The sequence below is a fragment of the Perca fluviatilis genome, chromosome 17 (assembly GCF_010015445.1).
Source record: "Perca fluviatilis chromosome 17, GENO_Pfluv_1.0, whole genome shotgun sequence".
NCBI classification, from domain to species: Eukaryota; Metazoa; Chordata; class Actinopteri; order Perciformes; family Percidae; genus Perca; species Perca fluviatilis.
The window spans coordinates 25997834-26017716 of NC_053128.1; the positions used below are offsets into that span (position 1 = coordinate 25997834).

Sequence of the window (19883 nt, forward strand, 5' to 3'; positions counted from 1 at the left end):
ATAACATTATGTACGTATATTTAACGTGTACAATTTTATATATTGACGGAACCACTCGTGGCCGGAAATATAAGCCACAGACGCTTGTTTCTAGGGGTGTATTTTGTAGCCGCACTTTATGAAAGCGTGACATTTAACTGCAGATTATGTTGTTTTCTAGGACGTTGTATTGTTTTTAGTGTGTGATAGATTAAGTATTTATCTGATGGCTATAAGCATACGTCTCCCTCGTTTTTATGTCTTGTATTGTTATGGTGTAGCCATTGCAAGCTGGCTGACGTAGCTCCGTCTTCTGTTAACTGCTTAGCAATGGTTCGTCTGAAGTTAAGACTAAGGAAAAAGCTTGGAAGATAAGCAGACATTAAAGATACACGTTAGAGCCTGTCGGATATTAAGCACGATGATGTCGGTAAGATATAGCTAATTAGCGAAACAAACTGCTGTCAGTGATACATTTTCTTAATCTCATGTTGACTTCATAACAGCGTCACTGTCATTCACAGGGAAGGTATTTATTAACTGCTGGACTCCAGTGCTGCAGATGCAGAGTGAGCTGTCATGTAAAACGACACTACAGCTTTCTTCCAGGTACTTTTAATTCATTTTTTAATCGGTGTTGGAAGAAGTTTTCAGATCTTTTTACTTAAGTAAAAGTAGCAATACCTCACTCTGAAAATACCCCTACAAGTAAAAGTCCTTCACAAAACCTTATTTAGTAAACGTTTGTAAATATTTTCAAAGTAAAACACTGCATTTCCCTGTCAGTATTTTAGTATTATATATGATGTTTCTGAATCAATGATCCTGCTGCATTAATGTGTATGTTGCATTTTACTGCTGTATATCCAATCCACTTTATTTATATAGCACGGTTTTAACAAAGACAAGGTTTCCAAAGTGCTGTTTAAGGTTGTGCTATTTTAACTTATTTATATACTGTTGGGTAGTTTAATCTACAGCAATGCATCATATTCTGAGATCATCATATGTTTGTAGCGTCGCTGTCCTGTGAGAACCATGTATCTCTAAAAAGTCAACTTTTCATATAGTGTCAGAAAAACAACCCTGTTTTCAACTTTGTGAAGATGCATTTTCCAGCTGATCCAAGAGGCTTAGTTTTTTAATCGTTTATTTAGCCTAAGATATAGGAGAATTTTCTCAAGCCATAGAGGAATACTTCATACTTCAGTTCATCACAAACATTCAAAGCAACCAAATGTGGGGATGCATGGCTTTCACTGGTTGGGATGGGTATGAACATTTTTTATTTTATAAGTAACATGAACTATTGCTGTCAAATGTGAAGTGAAAGGTACAATGTTTGCCTCTGAGATGTATTGGAGCAGAACTATAAAGTTGCTTAAGTAAAGCATACCATCATTTTATATTTAAGTACAGTACTTAAGTAATTGTACATAGTTACATTCCACCAGTGGTTATGATTACCAATGCTGATGCACATACGTTAATTAGTTGATTAATTGATTCATCAAGAAACAGAAAACTAGAAGATTCCAGTTCAGTCTGGTTTAAGTTTTACAGATGTTCTTTTAGATTTTTTTCCTTTTCACATCATTATAAATCATATGTTTTGCTGACATGTTCCCTGTCCTAGATGATGTCAAATCACTGCGGGCTGTGGTCAACCCTGATATATCCAAGTAAGTCATTTCATTCTGCAGTCGGTTCTTTGAAATTCAGTTTGGATTCAGCTGTCTTCTGGGCTCCACGTTAACTTTGTCCACTGTGTTTGCAGGATCCGAAACATCGGCATTATGGCCCACATTGATGCAGGAAAGACAACAACCACAGAAAGGATGCTTTATTACTCTGGCTATACGAGAGCACTAGGAGGTGAGTAGGATGGTAAAAACAAGATGTGGACATAGTTAAGGATTTGTTACCCATGAACTTTAATTTCCTGTTTGTTTCTGTCTTTTTGATGTATTTTTGCTACTCTGTTTGCTTTCAGACGTGGACGACGGGGATACGGTCACAGATTTTATGGCTCAAGAGAGGGAGCGTGGCATCACCATACAGTCGGCAGCAGTCACGTTTGATTGGAAAACTCATAGAATAAACCTCATAGACACCCCAGGTAGAAATAGCATCCTTGTGAGAATAAAAAATCCCAGTGGAAATGAGAAGAAGCAGTCACTCAAATATGACTGTGTGTGATTACAGGACATGTTGACTTCACTCTCGAGGTAGAGCGGGCACTTCGTGTTCTTGATGGGGCTGTTGCCGTGTTTGATGCTTCTGCCGGTGTTGAGGTGAATCCACTGCTTTTGAAACTATTTTATTTTTTTATTTTAAGATGTGTGGTGTCATGTTATTGCATGCGCTCTTGACACCGTTGCCTCTGTCGCCTTGAAAACACCAACAGGCTCAGACTCTAACTGTGTGGAGACAAGCAGAGAAGCACCATGTTCCCTGTCTATGTTTCCTGAATAAGATGGATAAGCCTGCAGCAAAGTGAGTGACTAAACAGTCTGACCATAGACATGTTCTCTTTTTTTATTTTTGCAAAATGTAACTGGAAACTTTCTTTCATTTTTCTCTCTCAGCCTACGTTTTTCCATTCAGAGCATAAAACAGAAATTAAAAGCCAATCCGGTCCTCCTGCAGGTAGGCCTTTTAGAAAAACACAGAAACTGTTGCATGCCATTAAAGACATTACTTTGAAGTGAATAAAATCAGTACTAAACTAGCATTCAAGTTGCAATCGCTGATAAGAATACAGGTAAATAAAGCTACGATTATACGTTTACTGAAACGTGACTTAGCACACACATTGTAATGAGCAGGCTTTTTGTGACTGTATAATCAGTACTGACCCAATCAAAAACCAACTACAAAGAAGGTAAGCGTAAAAACCTACTGGGAGAATGTCACCATGTGATGCAGTTGTCTCATGGAGAGCCATCCTGTTTCATAGATTCCTGTTGGCAGTGGCAGAGACTTCTCAGGTGTGGTTGACTTGTTAACCAGCCAGAAGATGATATGGAAGCCAAAATCTATGAGACCCGATGATGGACGAATGTTTGAAAGCAAACCTCTCGACCAGTCGGATGAGCCAGAACTTTTGCAGGCGGTCAGTGAGGCCAGGGCAGCTTTAATTGAGCAGGTATAACATTTTCAGCAATTTTGGCATGTTTCAATGTTGAGATTTTCCCTCCAGTTTATATTTCTGTTCTATATCGCAGGTTGCTGATCTGGATGATGAGTTTACGGAACTGCTGCTGACTGACTTTAGTGACAATTTTGATGCTGTTCCCTCAATCAAAGTAAGCGTTGTATTGTGTTGTACCACAATCTAAGCCAATAAAGTAACACTGTTGCTTGTGTATACAGAGTAAACCGTGTTAATGTGTCCCCAGCTACAGGAGGCTGTGCGGCGGGTGACTCTGGCCCGTAAAGGCGTCCCAGTACTCTGTGGGAGCTCTTTGAGAAACAAAGGTGTTCAGCCTCTTTTAGATGCTATCACTGCCTACCTGCCTGCCCCCAATGAACGACACCATGACCTGGTGTGAGTGGATGCTTTGACCTGTAACTAACTCAGGCCAGAACTGTCATGACTTTTTTTTTTTTTTTTCTCATATTTAATCATATTATTCTTAACCTTTTTCTGTATCTGGGAATTTTCAAGTATTAAAACTTCCACTGCTATGAATGAGGAACTCCTAGTTAGAAAGAGGGTAGTCTTGCATTGCCAAGGTTTCCAAAAGTGCTACACTGCTCATCTATTCTGGGATAGGGGAAATACTGCTCTGGCTGTATACTAACCCTTTTCTGTTATGAAAGAACTGGCAGAACTTACTAAGGTTTCATTTCATTAGCATGCCAGATTATTTGAATTTGCAGGCTAATAATTAACAAAAGGCTAATTTAAGTCATGTGAATCACATTCAAGTGGCCCCCTGGAAACGGTTTCCATTGTTTTGTGTGCTACTTGCAGCGCGTTTCTGTATTTGGTTGTGTTTTCTGTATTTGCAGTGTTGAGCCCTCAGGGCCACTGCATTTATAGGCTGAGGTTAGTAATCTTTAACACAACTTAAATGTTAAATGTGATTGCCTGCTTCTCATCTTACTCAATGTGAGGTCTGTGGAGTAGTTTTCCTTGTCACATGGAATTTAATGGGTCTGAATGAGCCTGAAAAAGGTGTGTCTGTCACATTGAATGTCACAATTAATGTTAAATGTAATGTTAAAATAGAAAAAAAATCAAATCCTACTGAAATTGCTCTTTAAAATGTTCATGACATACTATACTATGACCTTTTGGTTACACTTTACTTGAAGGTATCTACATAAGAGTGACATGACTTGTCATAAAAATTATAAACAAGTCCTAAATGTTTATGACCTTATGCTTCTTTTAGTGTCATTCGGTTTTTGTCATGACAAGTTACGGTTATGGTTATGGTTAGGGTTTAGGGTTAAATCATGTATTACCCCCCTCACAAAAAAAGAAACAAAAACACCCGTATTTTAAAAACTAAATGTTGACGAATATAGGCAGGACCTTCAACTGAAGGTGCATTAAATCAGGTTGTCTTAACCAAGATTATGCTGCAAGATGGGATTTTTTTCAACTACATTTAAGTTCCCTGTTATAGACTAACAGTATTATAACAAGCAATATTAAAAATATCCAGTTTATTCCCATTAACTTCTGTTTATTCCCGTTAATTACCATATATTCCCATTAATTCCCATGAAAAGTTTCCAACTTTGAAAATTACTGAAATTTTGCAACCCTAGTTATTGACTGTGTCATGACAGTGTCATGTCACTCTTATGGAGATACCTTCAAGTAAAGTGTTACTGACTTTTTTGATATTTTTATGACATACTATACTCTGATGTTTTACACTGTCACAATTATTGTTAAAGTAGAAAAATCAAATCATACTGAAATTATCCTTTATGAATATGCCATGCTTTTAAGAAAATGTTCGTATGTACATTTGTTCATTGTTATCACACCATAAGCTCAGTTCATCATCCTACAGGCGGTGGTACAAGGACGACTTATGTGCTCTGGCCTTCAAGGTTCTGCATGACAAGCAGCGTGGTCCTCTGGTATTTCTCAGGATTTACTCTGGTACTCTGAAACCACAGACTGCTGTCCACAACATCAACAGGAACAGCATGTACGTCCTTTCCATTACAATTCCTTACAATTTTGACCCAAATCATTATTATGATATGTCCACGCTTTTATTGTTGGTGTCACGTTGTGTGTAGTGAGAGGATGAGCCGGCTGCTGGTGCCGTTTGCTGATCAGCATGTAGAAATCCCCTCGATGACAGCGGGAAACATCGCTCTGACTGTAGGACTGAAGCAGGTACAATATCATACACTATATTCTTTATATGCTATTTTAAAGATTTCCCCCTTGAAATGGTTATTTTTGTTTTTCACTTAAGACAGTCACGGGGGACACCATCGTTTCATCGAAGGCTTCAGCAGCAGCTGCAGCCCGCCGAGCCCAAAATGACGGTGTGGAAAGCAAGAAGCGTGGCGAACATGCCAGCGTTGTCCTTTCAGGAGTGGAGGTCCCTGATCCCGTCTTCTTCTGCACCATAGAACCGCCCACCATGGCCAAACAGGCTGGTCAGTGACAGTGATTATAGTTTTACTACACACGCTCCAACAACCTTGTAGTCACTCAGACATTGTATTTTATTCCCTATAAGATCTTGAGAATGCACTCAACTGCCTCCAGAGAGAAGACCCCAGTCTTAAAGTCAGGCTTGACCCTGACTCTGGACAGGTAATGCCATGATTGAATTAGCCAGGACTTTCTTTAGGCAGAGAATCTGCCGCTAACTAAGAGTCAACTAATTGTCTCCATCCTCAGACCATTTTGTGTGGGATGGGAGAGCTGCACATCGAGATCATCCATGATCGAATCAGAAGAGAGTATGGCATTGAGACTCACCTTGGACCGCTACAGGTGGCTTACAGGGAGTCTATTCTCCACGAGGTCTCTACTACAGGTACAACAATAATTTTTTTTAATAGGTGCATTAGGTTAGGGAAGAAATAACTCTTATCAACTACCTATTGTACTCGTCCCAATTTTTGTTCTGTATTTATTTTCCGACTAAAATTATAATGTAGATACGCTGGACCGTACTGTTGGGGAGAGACGACATCTTGCGACAGTGGAGCTGGCTATCACACCTCATGAAATCTCCACTACCGGTAGTTCATGTGAATTAGCGTTTACAGAGGAATTGGGGGGGCAGCTATCACCAGAAATAAAGGATGCAGTGGAGAATGGAGTACACAGCTCCTACCTTCAAGGTATCATTTAACAAAACTAATTTCTTCTCTTGCAAACAAGCCTTGCCCTTTTTTATATTGCCAGATTGTTTTATTTAAGAAGTTACTGAAACACAAAAAAATGTCAATGCCTGCTGTCACCTTTAGGTCCCTTGCTAGGATATCCTTTACGGGGTGTATCGACACTGATCAAAAGTGTCAAGATGGAACCAGGGACGTCTCCTGCCATGGTGTCCGCCTGTGTGTCCCGCTGCATGCTGAAGGTAAACCATTATGGGTTGCTGTTGCATCATAACTGTGAACTACAGGATTTTCAATAGATAAGCCACACTTCTGTTTCTTTGGACGCAGGCTCTAAGGCTAGCTGGAGGTCAGGTCCTGGAGCCAGTGATGTCCCTTGAGGTGACTGTGGGGGAGGAACGCCTTAGCTCTGTGCTGGGGGACTTAGCCCAAAGACGAGGAACGGTTCGAGACATCCAGAGTCGTCACGACGACAAGGTGCTGCTAGCAACTGTGCCCTTGGCTGAGATGATGGTGAGATGACATTCAAATCAAACATTTTGTGTGTTGTCTTTGGTTTATTGGGTCACTCCGAAAATGATTTACTATTCATACTTGTTTCCCTATGAAGGGCTATTCCACCATCCTGCGAACACTGACGTCCGGCAATGCAACCTTCTCCCTGGAGCTGGACACCTATGAGGCCATGAACCCCCAGGACCAGAACACCCTTATTAAAAGAATGGCTGGTCTGCTGTGATTTCCCGTTCTCAACAATGTGAAACCGTTCAGCAATGGGACCAATGGCCTTCTGAAACCGAGGCATACCCAAACAGATTTTCCAGGACTAATGGTATATATCAGACTAAGCAAGTAAATTCTATTTATAGTATGAATACCCACTGCAGGGAGGACAATACAAATGTCATAGTGTACCATGTTCTTATCTAAATACAAAATAAATGTGAAGCAAAATGTTGTTTTTTGTTGTTTTTTTTATATGAAACATGAGACTCACACCTAACATATCAACATTTTATTCACAATCATTTACAATAGAAACATTCATAAATTCAAGATTGGTTTATGACATTAGATTACTATGACTTTTTGAAATTTTTATAACATACTACACAATACTATATACTATGTAATACAATACTATACTATATAATCTGACTTCCCTCCACATCTGAAAATAAACCTTATGGTATGCACTAACTATATTAGAAATGTCATGCTTTTCTCATGAAATGCATAAGAGCATATCCCCTGTACTGTTATTTTTCTTCGTCGAAAAAAATGATATTGTAATATTTCGAAAGAAGTCAAAAAGTCATAGTATAGCATGTCGAAAAAAAGTCCAAGTACAGTATGTCGAAAAAGTCAGTATAGCATATAGTATGGCACATGGAAAAAGTCGCGAAAAAATGATAGTATGTTGAAAAAAATCATTAAAACAATAATTGTATAGTATGTCGAAACAATTCACAAAAAAGTCACAGTATAGTATGTCGAAAAAAGGCACGAAAAAGTCATAGTATATAGTATGTAGGAAAAAAAGTCAGTATTTTCTAAAAAGTCAAAATTTTATTTTCAAAAATATCATAGTATACACTCACCTAAAGGATTGTTAGGAACACCTGTAAGATTTCTCGTTAATGCAATTATCTAATCAACCAATCACATGGCAGCTGCTTCAATGCATTTAGGGGTGTGGTCCAGGTCTAGACAATCTCCTGAACTCCAAACTGAATGTCAGAATGGGAAAGAAAGGTGATCTAAGCAACTTTGAGCGTGGCGTGGTTGTTGGTGCCAGATGGCCTGGTCTGAGTATTTCACAATCTGCCCAGTTACTGGGATTTTCACGCCCAACCATTTCTAAGGATTAGAAAGAATGGTCTGAAAAAGTAAAAACATCCAGTATGCAGCGGTCCTCTGGGCAAAAATGCCTTGTTGATGCTAGAGATCAGAGGAGAATGGGCCGACTGATTCCAGCTGATAGAAGATCAACTTTGACTCAAATAACCACTCGTTACAACCGAGGTGTGCAGCAAAGCATTTGTGATGTCACAACACGCACAACCTTGATGCGGATGGGCTACGGGAGCTTTGTGCCCTGGATGTGAATCCCACAAATCTCTATCAACTGCAAGATGCTATCCTATCAATATGGGCCAACATTTCTAAAGAATGCTTCCAGCACCTTGTTGAATCAATGCCATAAAGAATTAAGGCAGTTCTGAAGGCAAAAGGGGGTCAAACATGGTATTACTAGGGTGTTCCTAATAATCCTTTAGGTAAGTGTATGTCGCAAAACATCATGGTACAGTATGTTGAAAAAAGTCATAAAAAGACATTGTGTATGTTAAAAAAGTTACCAAAAAGTAATACAATGTATACAGTATGTCGAAAAAAGTCATAGTATAGGATGCTGAAAGAAAGTCATAGTATAGTATGTCGCAAAAAAATCCATAATATAAAATCATAGTATAGTATGTCGAAAAAAGCCATAGTATAGGATGCTGAAAGAAAGTCATAGTATAGTATGTCGCAAAAAGTCATAAAAAGACATTGTATATGTCAAAAAAAGTTACCAAAAAGTAATACAATAGTATTTCAAAAAAGTCATATTATAGTATGTAGAAAAAGGTCATAGTATAGGATGCTAAAAGAAAGTCATAGTATAGTATGTCGCAAAAAAATCCATCCATAATATAAAGTCATAGTATAGTATGTCGAAAAAAGTCATAAAAAGTCACAGTATAGTATGTCGAAAAAAGTCATAATATAGGATGCTGAAAAAAGTCAAAGTATGGTATGTCGCAAAAAAATCCATAGTATAAAGTCATAGTATAGTATGTCAAAAAAAATCATAAAAAGTCATAGTAAAGTATGTCGAAACATCATAAAAAGTCATAGTATAGTATGTCGCAAAAAAGTCATTATATAGTATGTCAAAAAAAGTCATAGAAGAGTATGTTGAAGAAGTCAGTTTAGTATGCTAAAAAAAGTCGTAATATAGTATGTCGAAAAAATTCATAAAAAGTCATAGTCTAGTATGTCAAAAAGGTAAAAAAAACGTGTCGTATAGCGTGTCAAAAAAAGTCATAAAAAAATAGCATGTCGAAAAAAGTCATAGTATAGTATGTTAAAAAAAGTCATAAAAAGTCAGAGTATAGTATGTCGAAAAAAGTCATAGAAAAGTACGTTGAAAACGTCATAAAAAGTCATAGTATAGTATGCCTAAAAAAGTCAAGAGTATAGTATGTCAAAAAAGTCAAAGGAATTCATAGTATAGCATGCCGAAAAAGTAAAAATAATTCATAGTATAGCATGTCGAAAAAAGTTATTGTATAGCATGTCAAATAAGTCAGTATAGCATGTCAAAAAAGTCAGTATAGTATGTTGAAAAAAGTCATAGTATAGTATGCAGAAAAAAGTCATAGTTTAGTATGTCGAAAAAAGTCATAGGGCCCTATCTTGCACTCAGCGCAATTGCCTTTGTACACCGACGCATGTATCATTCCTTTTTTGCACACCATACATAATTACAAAGAAAAACATTACTAAAAATGCGCTTCAGGTGTTTGGATAGATCAGGAGGCACTTTACAGTACAGTCCTCAAAAAGTTGCAGCATTCTTTGTGGCTTGTTGTGTTTTACACAACATTTCCATGAATGATGGATGTGTTGATGACATAAATGAGGAAATATTAGAGGTCTTAAGGAGACGTGATGTTGAACTACGGTGGGATTGGACACTCCGGCGGAATCTGGTCCGGGAGGAGCGAGTGGACGGAGATGGAGTGGGGGGGAAGAGGAAGGGGCACAACAGGTGCAGGTGGTGCGTTTGGAGGCCCACGCTCCATGGCTGCAGCAATCCTCTCCAGACTTGAGGAGATGCGCCCGAGGCCGCAGCAACATCGCCACCCAGCCAAGACGGGCATTTATTACTTTGCCGCATCACGGACAGCTCCCGCTGGTGTGCGCCAGGAAAATCCGCCGTCATAATAGCAATCCGCCATGGAACAAGCGAGCCTGCTCTTAAAGGGAATGTGAGATGACGCTCTGATTGATTATTTTCACGTTACGCCCAAACCACACCTAGCTACTTCAAACCAACCCATTTAAGATTTGCGTCGGGCACAAGAGTCATTTATCCACCGGTATAATGGCAACAGCGTCCGATATCCGCCCACAAAGCTACTTGCATTTTGCGTGTCATACTTGCGTTTCAGATCGTTAAAATAGGGCCCATAGTATAGTATGCATAAAAAAGTCATAGTTTAGTATGTCGCAAAAAAGACAGTACAGTATGTTGAAAAAAGTAAAAAAAAGTCATAGTATAACATGTCATAAAAATTCATAAAATAGTCAAAATATAGCATGTTGAAAGAAGTCCTGGTATAGTATGTCGAAATAAGTCACAAAAAAGTCATAGTATAGTATGTTGAAAGAAGTCATAGAAAGTCACAGTATAGTATGTCGAAAAAAGTCATAGTATAGTATGTCGCAAAAAAAATCATAGCTTTTTGAAAAAAGTCATTGTATAGTCCTTATGTTATTTTTCGGCCAGCAGTTTTCCTTGAATTAGGGTGGCACCTAAATCATGGCTGCAGCTGTTGCCGTGGTCCTGCTCCGTGCCCTGCTATGCCCTGCTACACCCTGCTATGCTCTGCAGTGCCCTGCTACGACCTGCTATGCCCTGCAGTGCCCTGCTATGCCCTGCAGTGCCCTACGCCATAAACTACTACAACTACTATTTCTAGTCATAGTTCCATTATCTTTATTGTGACTATTATTACCACTGTTCATCACACCCCCAACAGGCACCGTCAGACACCGCCTACCAAGAGCCTGGGTCTGTCTGAGGTTTCTCCCTAAAAGGAAGTTTTGCCTTGCCACTGTCGCATTAAATGCTTGCTCTTTGGGGAATTAATTGAATTATTGGGTCTTTGTAAATTATAGAGTGTGGTCTAGACTTACTCTATCTGTAAAGTGTCTTGAGATAACTGTTGTTATGATTTGATACTATGAATAAAATTGAATTGGATTGGTATGTCAAAAAAGGCATAGTGCGGCATGTGAAAAAAAGTCATAGTATAGCATGTTGAAAAGTCATTGTATAGTATGTTGCAAAAGTCAAAGTGCAGCATGTGGAAAAGTAAGTAAGTATGTCGAAAAAAGGCATAGTATACCATGTCGACAAAAATCATAGTATATGTCGAAAAAAAAGTCAAAACAAGTCATAAAGCATTTCGAAAAAAGTCATAGTATAGTACGTTGAAAAAAAATTATAGTATGCTAAAATAGTCACATAAAAAGTCATTAAAAAATATATAGTATAGTATCTCAAAAAAAGTCATAAAAAGTTAATAGTAGAGTATGTCGAAAAAAATCATAGTATAGTATGTCGAGAGAAGTCATTAAAAACCATAGTATAGTATGTCAAAAAAGTCATAGTATAGTATGTCGAAAAAAGTAAAACAAGTCATAGTATAGCATTTCGAAGAAAAAGTCATAAAAAAGTCATAGTATAGTACGTCAATTTTTTTAAAGGCTGTCAAAAAAGTCACAAAAACGTGTCGAAAGAAGTTATAAAAAGTCACAGTATAGCATGTCGCAAAAAGTCACAAAAAAGACATAGTATAGCATATCAAAGAAAGTCCTAATATAGCATGTCAAAAGAGTAACAAAAAAAGTCATAGTATAGTATGTCGACAAAAATCATAGTATATGTCAAAAAAAAAGCCAAAACAAGTCATATTATAGCATTTTGAAAAAAGTCATAAAAAAGTCATAGTATAGTACGTCGAAAAAAAAACTTATAGTATGCTAAAAAAGTCACATAAAAAGTCATTAAAAAGAACATAGTATAGTATCTCGAAAAAAGTCAGAAAAAGTTAATAGTAGAGTATGTCGATAGTATAGCATGTCGAAAAAAGTCATAGTATAGCATGTCGACAAAAATCATAGTATAGTAAGTCGAAAGAAGTCATTAAAAAAACAGTATAGTATGTCGAAAAAAGTCATAGTATAATATGTCAACAAAAATCATAGTATAGTATGTCGAAAGAAGTCATTAAAAAACATAGTATAGTATGTCGAAAAAAGTCATAGTATAGTATGTCGAAAAAAATAAAAACAAGTCATAGTATAGCATTTCGAAAAAAAAGTCATAGTATAGTACGTTGAATTTTTTTATAGTCTGTCAAAAAAGTCACAAAAACGTGTCGAAAAAAGTTATAAAGGCACAGTATAGCATATCAAAGAAAGTCCTAATATAGCATGTCAAAAGAGAAACAAAAAAAGTCATAGTATAGTATGTCGAAAACATCATGAAAAGCCATAGTATAGCATTTAGAAAAAAATCATGAAAAAGTCATGGTATAGTATGTTGAAAAAAGTCATAAAAAAGTCATAGTAAAGCATGTCGAAAATTCCTAAAAAGCCATGGTATAGTATTTCGAAAAAAGTCACAAAAACGTCATAGTATAGTATGTCGAAAAAAGTTACCAAAAGTCATTGTATAGTATGTCGAAATGAGTCATAGTATAGTATGTCGAAAAAAGTCAAAACAAGTCATAGTATAGCATTTCAAAAAATTCCTAAAAAGCCATGGTATAGTATGTCGAAAACAGTCACAAAAACGTCATAGTATAGTATGTCGAAAAAAGTTACCAAAAGTCATTGTATAGTATGTCGAAATGAGTTATAGTATAGTATGTCAAAAGAAGTCATTAAAAAACATAGTATAGTATGTCGAAAAAAGTCATAGTATAGTATGTCGAAAAAAATAAAAAGTCATAGGATAGCATTTAGAAAAAAAGTCATAAAAAGTCATAGTATAGTATGTCGATTTTTTTATAGTATGTTAAAAAAGTCACATAAAAAGACAGTAAAGTCTGTCAAAAAGTCACAAAAACGTGTCGAAAAAAGTTATAAAAAGTCACAGTATAGTATGTCGAAAAGAGTAAAAAAAGGCATAGTATAGCATATCAAAGAAAGTCCTAATATAGCATGTCAAAAGAGTAACAAAAAAGTCATAGTATAGTATGTCGAAAACGTCATGAAAAGCCATAGTATAGCATTTAGAAAAAAATCATGAAAAAGTCATGGTATAGTATGTTGAAAAAAGTCTAAAAAAGTCATAGTAAAGCATGTCGAAAAAGTCATAGTATAGTTTGTCGAAAAAAGTCATGAAAAAGTCATAGTATAGCATTTCGAAAAAAATCTTAAAAATGTCATGGTATAGTATGTCAAAAAAAGTCATAGTATAGTATGTTGAAAAAAGTCACAAAAATGTCAATAGTATAGTACGTCGAAAAAAGTCAAAACAAGTCAAACAAGTCATAGTATAGCATTTGAAATAAGTCCAAAAACGTCATAGTATAATATGGCTACAAAAGTTTAAAAAAGTCATAGTATAGTATGTCAAAAAAGTCATAGTATAGTATGCGAAAAAGTCATAGTATAGTTTGTTGGAAAAAGTCACAAAAATGTCAATAGTATAGTACGACCGAAAAAAGTCAAAACAAGTCAAAAAAGTCATAGCATAGCATTTCGAAATAAGTCAAAAAAACGTCATAGTATAATATGGCTACAAAAAGTTTAAAAAAGTCATAGTATAGTATGTCCAAAAAAAAGTCATAGTATAGTATGCTAAAAAGTCACAAAAAAAGTCATATTATAAGTATGTCGAAAAAGTCACAAAAAAGTCATAGAATAGTATATCAAAAAAAAAGCTCAGAGTTTATTATGATAAAAAAGACAGTATACTATGTTGATAAGTCATAGTATAGTATGTCGAAAAAAAAAAAAAAAAAAATATAGTATGCCGAAAAAAAGTCATAGTATAGTATGTTGAAAAAGAAAAAAAAAAAACAATAGTATAGTATGCCGAAAAAAAGTCATAGTATAGTATGTTGAAAAAAGTTAAAAAAAACAATAGTATAGTATGCCGAAAAAAAGTCATAGTATAGTATGTTGAAAAAAGTCAAAACAAGTCATAGTACAGTATGTCGCAAAAACTGTATAGCATATGATGCTAAAAAAGTCACATAAACTTCATGGTATAGAATGTCGAAAAACTCACAAAAACTCAAGTTACCAAAGTCATAGTATAGTATTCGAGTTTAAAGTTACCAAAAGTTCTAGTATAAGTGTGTCGAAATGAGTCATAGTATAGCATTTCGAAAAAAATTCCTAAAAAAAGTCATGGTATAGTATGTCAAAAAAGTCGCAAAAACGTTATAGTATAGTATGTGAAAAAGTTTACCAAAAGTCATTGTATAATTATGTCGAAATGAGTTATAGTATATATTATGTCGAAAAAAGTTACAAAAGTCATTGTATAGTATGTGCGAAATGAGTCATAGTATAGTATGTCGAAAAAAGTCAAAACAAAGTCATAGTATAGCGTTTGAAAAATTCATGAAAAGTCATGGTATAGTATGTTAAAAAGATCATAAAAAGTCATAGTAAAGCACGTCCCGGAAAAAGTCATAGTATAGTTTGCCGAAAAAAGTCATGAAAATGTCATAGTATAATATGGCTACAAAAGTTTTAAAAAGTCATAGTATAGTATGTTGAAAAAAAGTCATAGTATAGTTTGTCGAAAAAAGTCATAAAAAGTCATAGTATAGTATGTCGAAAAAGTCACAAAAAACTCATAGAATAGTATGTCAAAAAAGCTCAGAGTGTATTAGGATAAAAAGACAGTATACTATGTTGATAAGTCATAGTATAGTATGTTGAAAAAAGTAAAAAAAAAACAATAGTCCAGGGCCCGACATTAAAGGCGTGTCCGCTTGTCCGGGACAAGTGGATTTTTGTAGGGCAAGTGGAAGAGAAATTTACTTGTCCCACTGGACAAGTTAAAACTCAAACAAACTAAAATGCCATGTTAGTTCACGTCATGTGCCACTCATTACGTCTATGTTACAGATTTGAAACGATAATTTCTTTCCCCGCGCAATACCGGTCAGCGGACCGCTAACGTTAACAGCCCCTGTTCAGCTCGTTCTCTGGAAGCAATGCAGCATGCAAGCACGGTGAACCAGGCTGCCGGTGTTAGTTAGCTAACGTTGGCTTGCTAACTCCTTGCTTTAACGTTACCTCCTCGCCACATCATTGACAGAAAAGGAGGAACCCGGTGCTAAACCGGCACCGGTGCTATACCGACCGTTATCTACCGGACCGAATTGCGCAAACGGTGCCACTGAAATGCCTGCGCTTCTTCGGATGCTCGAAAACGGACGTTAGAGGCAACCTAAACATCGCCGCATGTTACGCTAGGTTAACACTACACTCAACAGCAAGTAACGTTAGCCTATCGTTAGCTAGCAGCTGGAGTAAACAGTTAAAATTCTGACAGCTAAACGGTGTAAAAGTGTGTCTGTCTGTATTTCACTGGAGAGGAACATATGACAGTGTGCCGCTGCTGTTGTCGGAAAAACACAGATGTTACGTTCACTTTAAATTACGCCCCGCCAGTGTTGTGCTGCATTTAAAGTTGTTGTTTATAAGTTGGTTAAATACCCTTTTCCTATCCAGTGGTTGTTATTGTTGTTACATTTTTAATAAATCATTTAATTTTGCCTTAGCAATAAACAAGCCGTTCTATAATGTCGGTTTTTTGCTTCCTTTTTGAAAAAATAATAATAATATATGCAGATTAAATATCAGGTAATAATCAACTGTAAAGTAGCTACACCTTTTAAAAGGATCCTTTCGGAAATCAGCCCTCTGCGGGTAGAAATTTGTGAAATTGTATAAAAAAGTTAACACCAACATTTAGTGGCAAAATCCATTGTATGTCTACAAAATTATTTTAGATATAGTAGAAGTTCAAGTCACCACTACCTCTGGTCAAAATATTGACTTAGTATCTCAGAATATAAACTAAGAATCTCAAAGTAATGAGAAACTGTCAAATATTGACTTAAAATCTCAATATATTGGCTTAGTATCTCAATATATTAATTTATCTCAAAATATTGACTTAGTATCTCAATATTGACTTAATATCTCACTATATTGTTCAGTATCTCAATATATTGATTTATCTCAAAATATTGACTTAGTATCTAAATATATTGACTTATCTCAAAATATTGACTTAGTATCTCAATATATTGACTTAGTAACTCAGAATATTGACAAAGAATCTCAAACCAATAAGAACATTTAAAATATTGACTTACAATCTCAATATATTGACTCAATATCTCAAAGTATCGACTTAGTATCTCAATATATTGACTAAGTAACTTAGAATATTGACTAGGAATCTGAAAGTAATGACAAACTTTAAAATACTGACTTAGAATCTCAATATATTAACTTCTGCACACCGGGCGCGGCAACATATTACTTTGTATTATGGAGTCTGGAGATCCTTTTTTTTTTTGTTGAAGGGGGAAATCTATTGTTGGGGGCACGCGTTTGTTTCTACTGTTTCAACAGAATTGTATTAATGTTGATAGTGTTTGGATGCTTTCAACGGTTTGTTCAAATTCCGCATTAGCAAAACACAATTTTTTTATAAAATGATGAATCTTTACCCAGACAAGTGACTTTTATGCAAGGACAAGTGCCCCAAAAAGTTAATGTCAAGCCCTGCAATAGTATAGTATGCCGAAAAAAAGTCATAGTATAGTATGTTGAAAAAAGTAAAAAAAAACAATAGTATAGTATGCCGAAAAAAGTCATAGTATAGTATGTTGAAAAAAGTTAAAAAAAACAATAGTATAGTATGCCGAAAAAAAGTCATAGTATAGTATGTTGAAAAAAGTCATAAAAGGTATAAGTATAGTAAGCCGAAAAAAGTCAAAACAAGTCATAGTACAGTATGTCGCAAAAACTGTATAGCATATGATGCTAAAAAAGTCACATAAACTTCATAGTATAGAATGTCGAAAAACTCACAAAAACTCAAGTTACCAAAAGTCATAGTATAGTATGTCGATTAAAGTTACCAAAAGTCATAGTATAGTATGTCGAAATGAGTCATAGTATAGCATTTCGAAAAAATTCCTAAAAAGTCATGGTATAGTATGTCGAAAAAAGTCACAAAAACGTTATAGTATAGTATGTCGAAAAAAGTTACCAAAAGTCATTGTATAGTATGTCGAAATGAGTCATAGTATAGTATGTCGAAAAAAGTCAAAACAAGTCATAGTATAGCATTTCGAAAAAATTCATGAAAAAGTCATGGTATAGTATGTTGAAAAAAGTCATAAAAAAGTCATAGTAAAGCATGTCGAAAAAGTCATAGTATAGTTTGTCGAAAAAAGTCATGAAAATGTCATAGTATAATATGGCTACAAAAGTTTTAAAAAAGTCATAGTATAGTATGTTGAAAAAAAGTCATAGTATAGTATGTCGAAAAAAGTCATAGTATAGTTTGTTGAAAAAAGTCATAAAAAGTCATAGTATAGTATGTTGAAAAAAAGTCATAGTATAGTATGTTGAAAAAAGTCTAAGTATAGTATGTCGAAAAGAGTCAAAAAAGGCATAGTATAATATGTCGCAAAAACTGTATAGCATAGTATGCTAAAAAAGTCACAGAAAGGTCATAGTATGAAATGAAATGAAATGAAATAGTACAGAATGTCGAAAAAGTCACAAAAACGTCATAGTGTAGTATGTCGAAAAAAGTTACCAAAAGTAATTGTATAGTATGTCGAAAAAAGTCAAAACAAGTCATAGTATAGCATTTCGAAAAAAATCATAAAAATGTCATGGTATAATATGTCAAAAAAAGTCATAGTATAGTATGTTGAAAAAAGTCACAAAAATGTCAATAGTATAGTACGTCGAAAAAAGTCAAAACAAGTCATAGTATAGCATTTCGAAATAAGCCATAAAAACGTCATAGTATAATATGCCTACAAAAGTTTAAAAAAGTCATAGTATAGTATGTCGAAAAAAGTCATAGTATAGTTTGTCGAAAAAAGTCATAGTATAGTTTGTCGAAAAAAGTCATGAAAAGTAATAGTATTTATATAATACTTATACCTTTTATACTGCATCATATGCGATTTCGCATACTATTAGTTTGACATAATATTACTTATCAACTTAGTATACTGTCTTTTATCATAAACTTGAGCTTTTTCGACATTATACTATGACTTTTCGCATACTATACTATTATAGTATGCCGAAAAAAGTCATAGTATAGTATGCTAAAAAAGTCACAAAAAAGTCATGTCGAAAAAAAGTCACAAAAAAACTCATAGAATAGTATGTCGAAAAAGCTCAGAGTTTATTATGATAAAAAAGACAGTATACTATGTTGATAAGTCATAGTATAGTATGTCGAAAAAAGTAAAAAAAAACAATAGTATAGTATGCCGAAAAAAAGTCATAGTATAATATGTTGAAAAAAGTCATAAAAGGTATAAGTATAGTAAGCCGAAAAAAGTAAAAACAAGTCATAGTACAGTATGTCGCAAAAACTGTATAGCATAGTATGCTAAAAAAGTCACATAAACTTCATAGTATAGAATGTCGAAAAAGTTACCAAAAGTCATAGTATAGGATGTCGAAATGAGTCTTAGTATAGCATTTCGAAAAAATTCCTAAAAAGTCATGGTATAGTATGTCGAAAAAAGTCACAAAAACGTCATAGTATAGTATGTCGAAAAAAGTTACCAAAAGTCATTGTATAGTATGTCGAAATGAGTTATAGTATAGTATGTCAAAAGAAGTCATTAAAAAACATAGTATAGTATGTCGAAAAAAATAAAGTCATAGGATAGCATTTAGAAAAAAAGTCATAAAAAGTCATAGTATAGTATGTCGATTTTTTTATAGTATGTTAAAAAAGTCACATAAAAAGACAGTAAAGTCTGTCAAAAAGTCACAAAAACGTGTCGAAAAAAGTTATAAAAAGTCACAGTATAGTATGTCGAAAAGAGTAAAAAAAGGCATAGTATAGCATATCAAAGAAAGTCCTAATATAGCATGTCAAAAGAGTAACAAAAAAGTCATAGTATAGTATGTCGAAAACGTCATGAAAAGCCATAGTATAGCATTTAGAAAAAAGTAATAGTATAGCATGTCGACAAAAATCATAGTATAGTATGTCGAAAAAGTCATTAAAAGTCATAGTATAGTATGAAAAAAAGAGTAAAAAAAGGCTTAGTATAGAACGCTGAAATAAATTCATAGTATAGTATGTCGAAAAAAGCCATAATATATTTTTGAAAAAGTCATAGTATAGTATGTCGATAAAAGTCAAAAAAGTCATAGTATAGCATGTTGAATAAAGTCATAGTATAGCATGTCGAAGGAAGTCATAGTATAGTATGTCGAAAAAAGTCATAGTACAGTATGTTGAAAATAAATAAAAAGTCATAGTATAGTATGTCGAAAAAAGTATTATAGTAAGTCAGAAAAAGTCATAGAATGGTACGTTGAAAAAAAAGTCAAAAAAAGTCCTAGCATAGTATGTCGGAAAAGCGTATAAGTCGGAAAAAGTATATTATGCTAAAGAAAGTCGTAGTATAGTATGTTGAAAAAAGAAAAATCACAAAAACATCATAGTATGTCGAAAATAGTCATTAAAAGTTGTAGTA

General features: G+C 34.7%; 1 protein-coding gene across 1 annotated transcript; it reads left to right on the plus strand.

Moving 5' to 3' along the window:
* The first annotated feature begins 86 nt into the window (after positions 1 to 86).
* gfm2 (GTP dependent ribosome recycling factor mitochondrial 2) lies at positions 87 to 7274 on the plus strand. The gene is made up of 20 exons (XM_039780758.1): positions 87 to 409; positions 504 to 588; positions 1616 to 1661; positions 1757 to 1854; positions 1973 to 2098; positions 2185 to 2273; positions 2387 to 2475; positions 2568 to 2628; positions 2939 to 3127; positions 3207 to 3287; positions 3381 to 3529; positions 5016 to 5156; positions 5251 to 5350; positions 5433 to 5619; positions 5703 to 5779; positions 5867 to 6005; positions 6130 to 6315; positions 6442 to 6557; positions 6646 to 6828; positions 6926 to 7274. Exons 1-20 carry the CDS (start codon positions 401 to 403, stop codon positions 7052 to 7054), a joined length of 2280 nt encoding a protein of 759 aa, XP_039636692.1. The 5' UTR covers positions 87 to 400; the 3' UTR covers positions 7055 to 7274.
* Positions 7275 to 19883: the final 12609 nt, after the last annotated feature.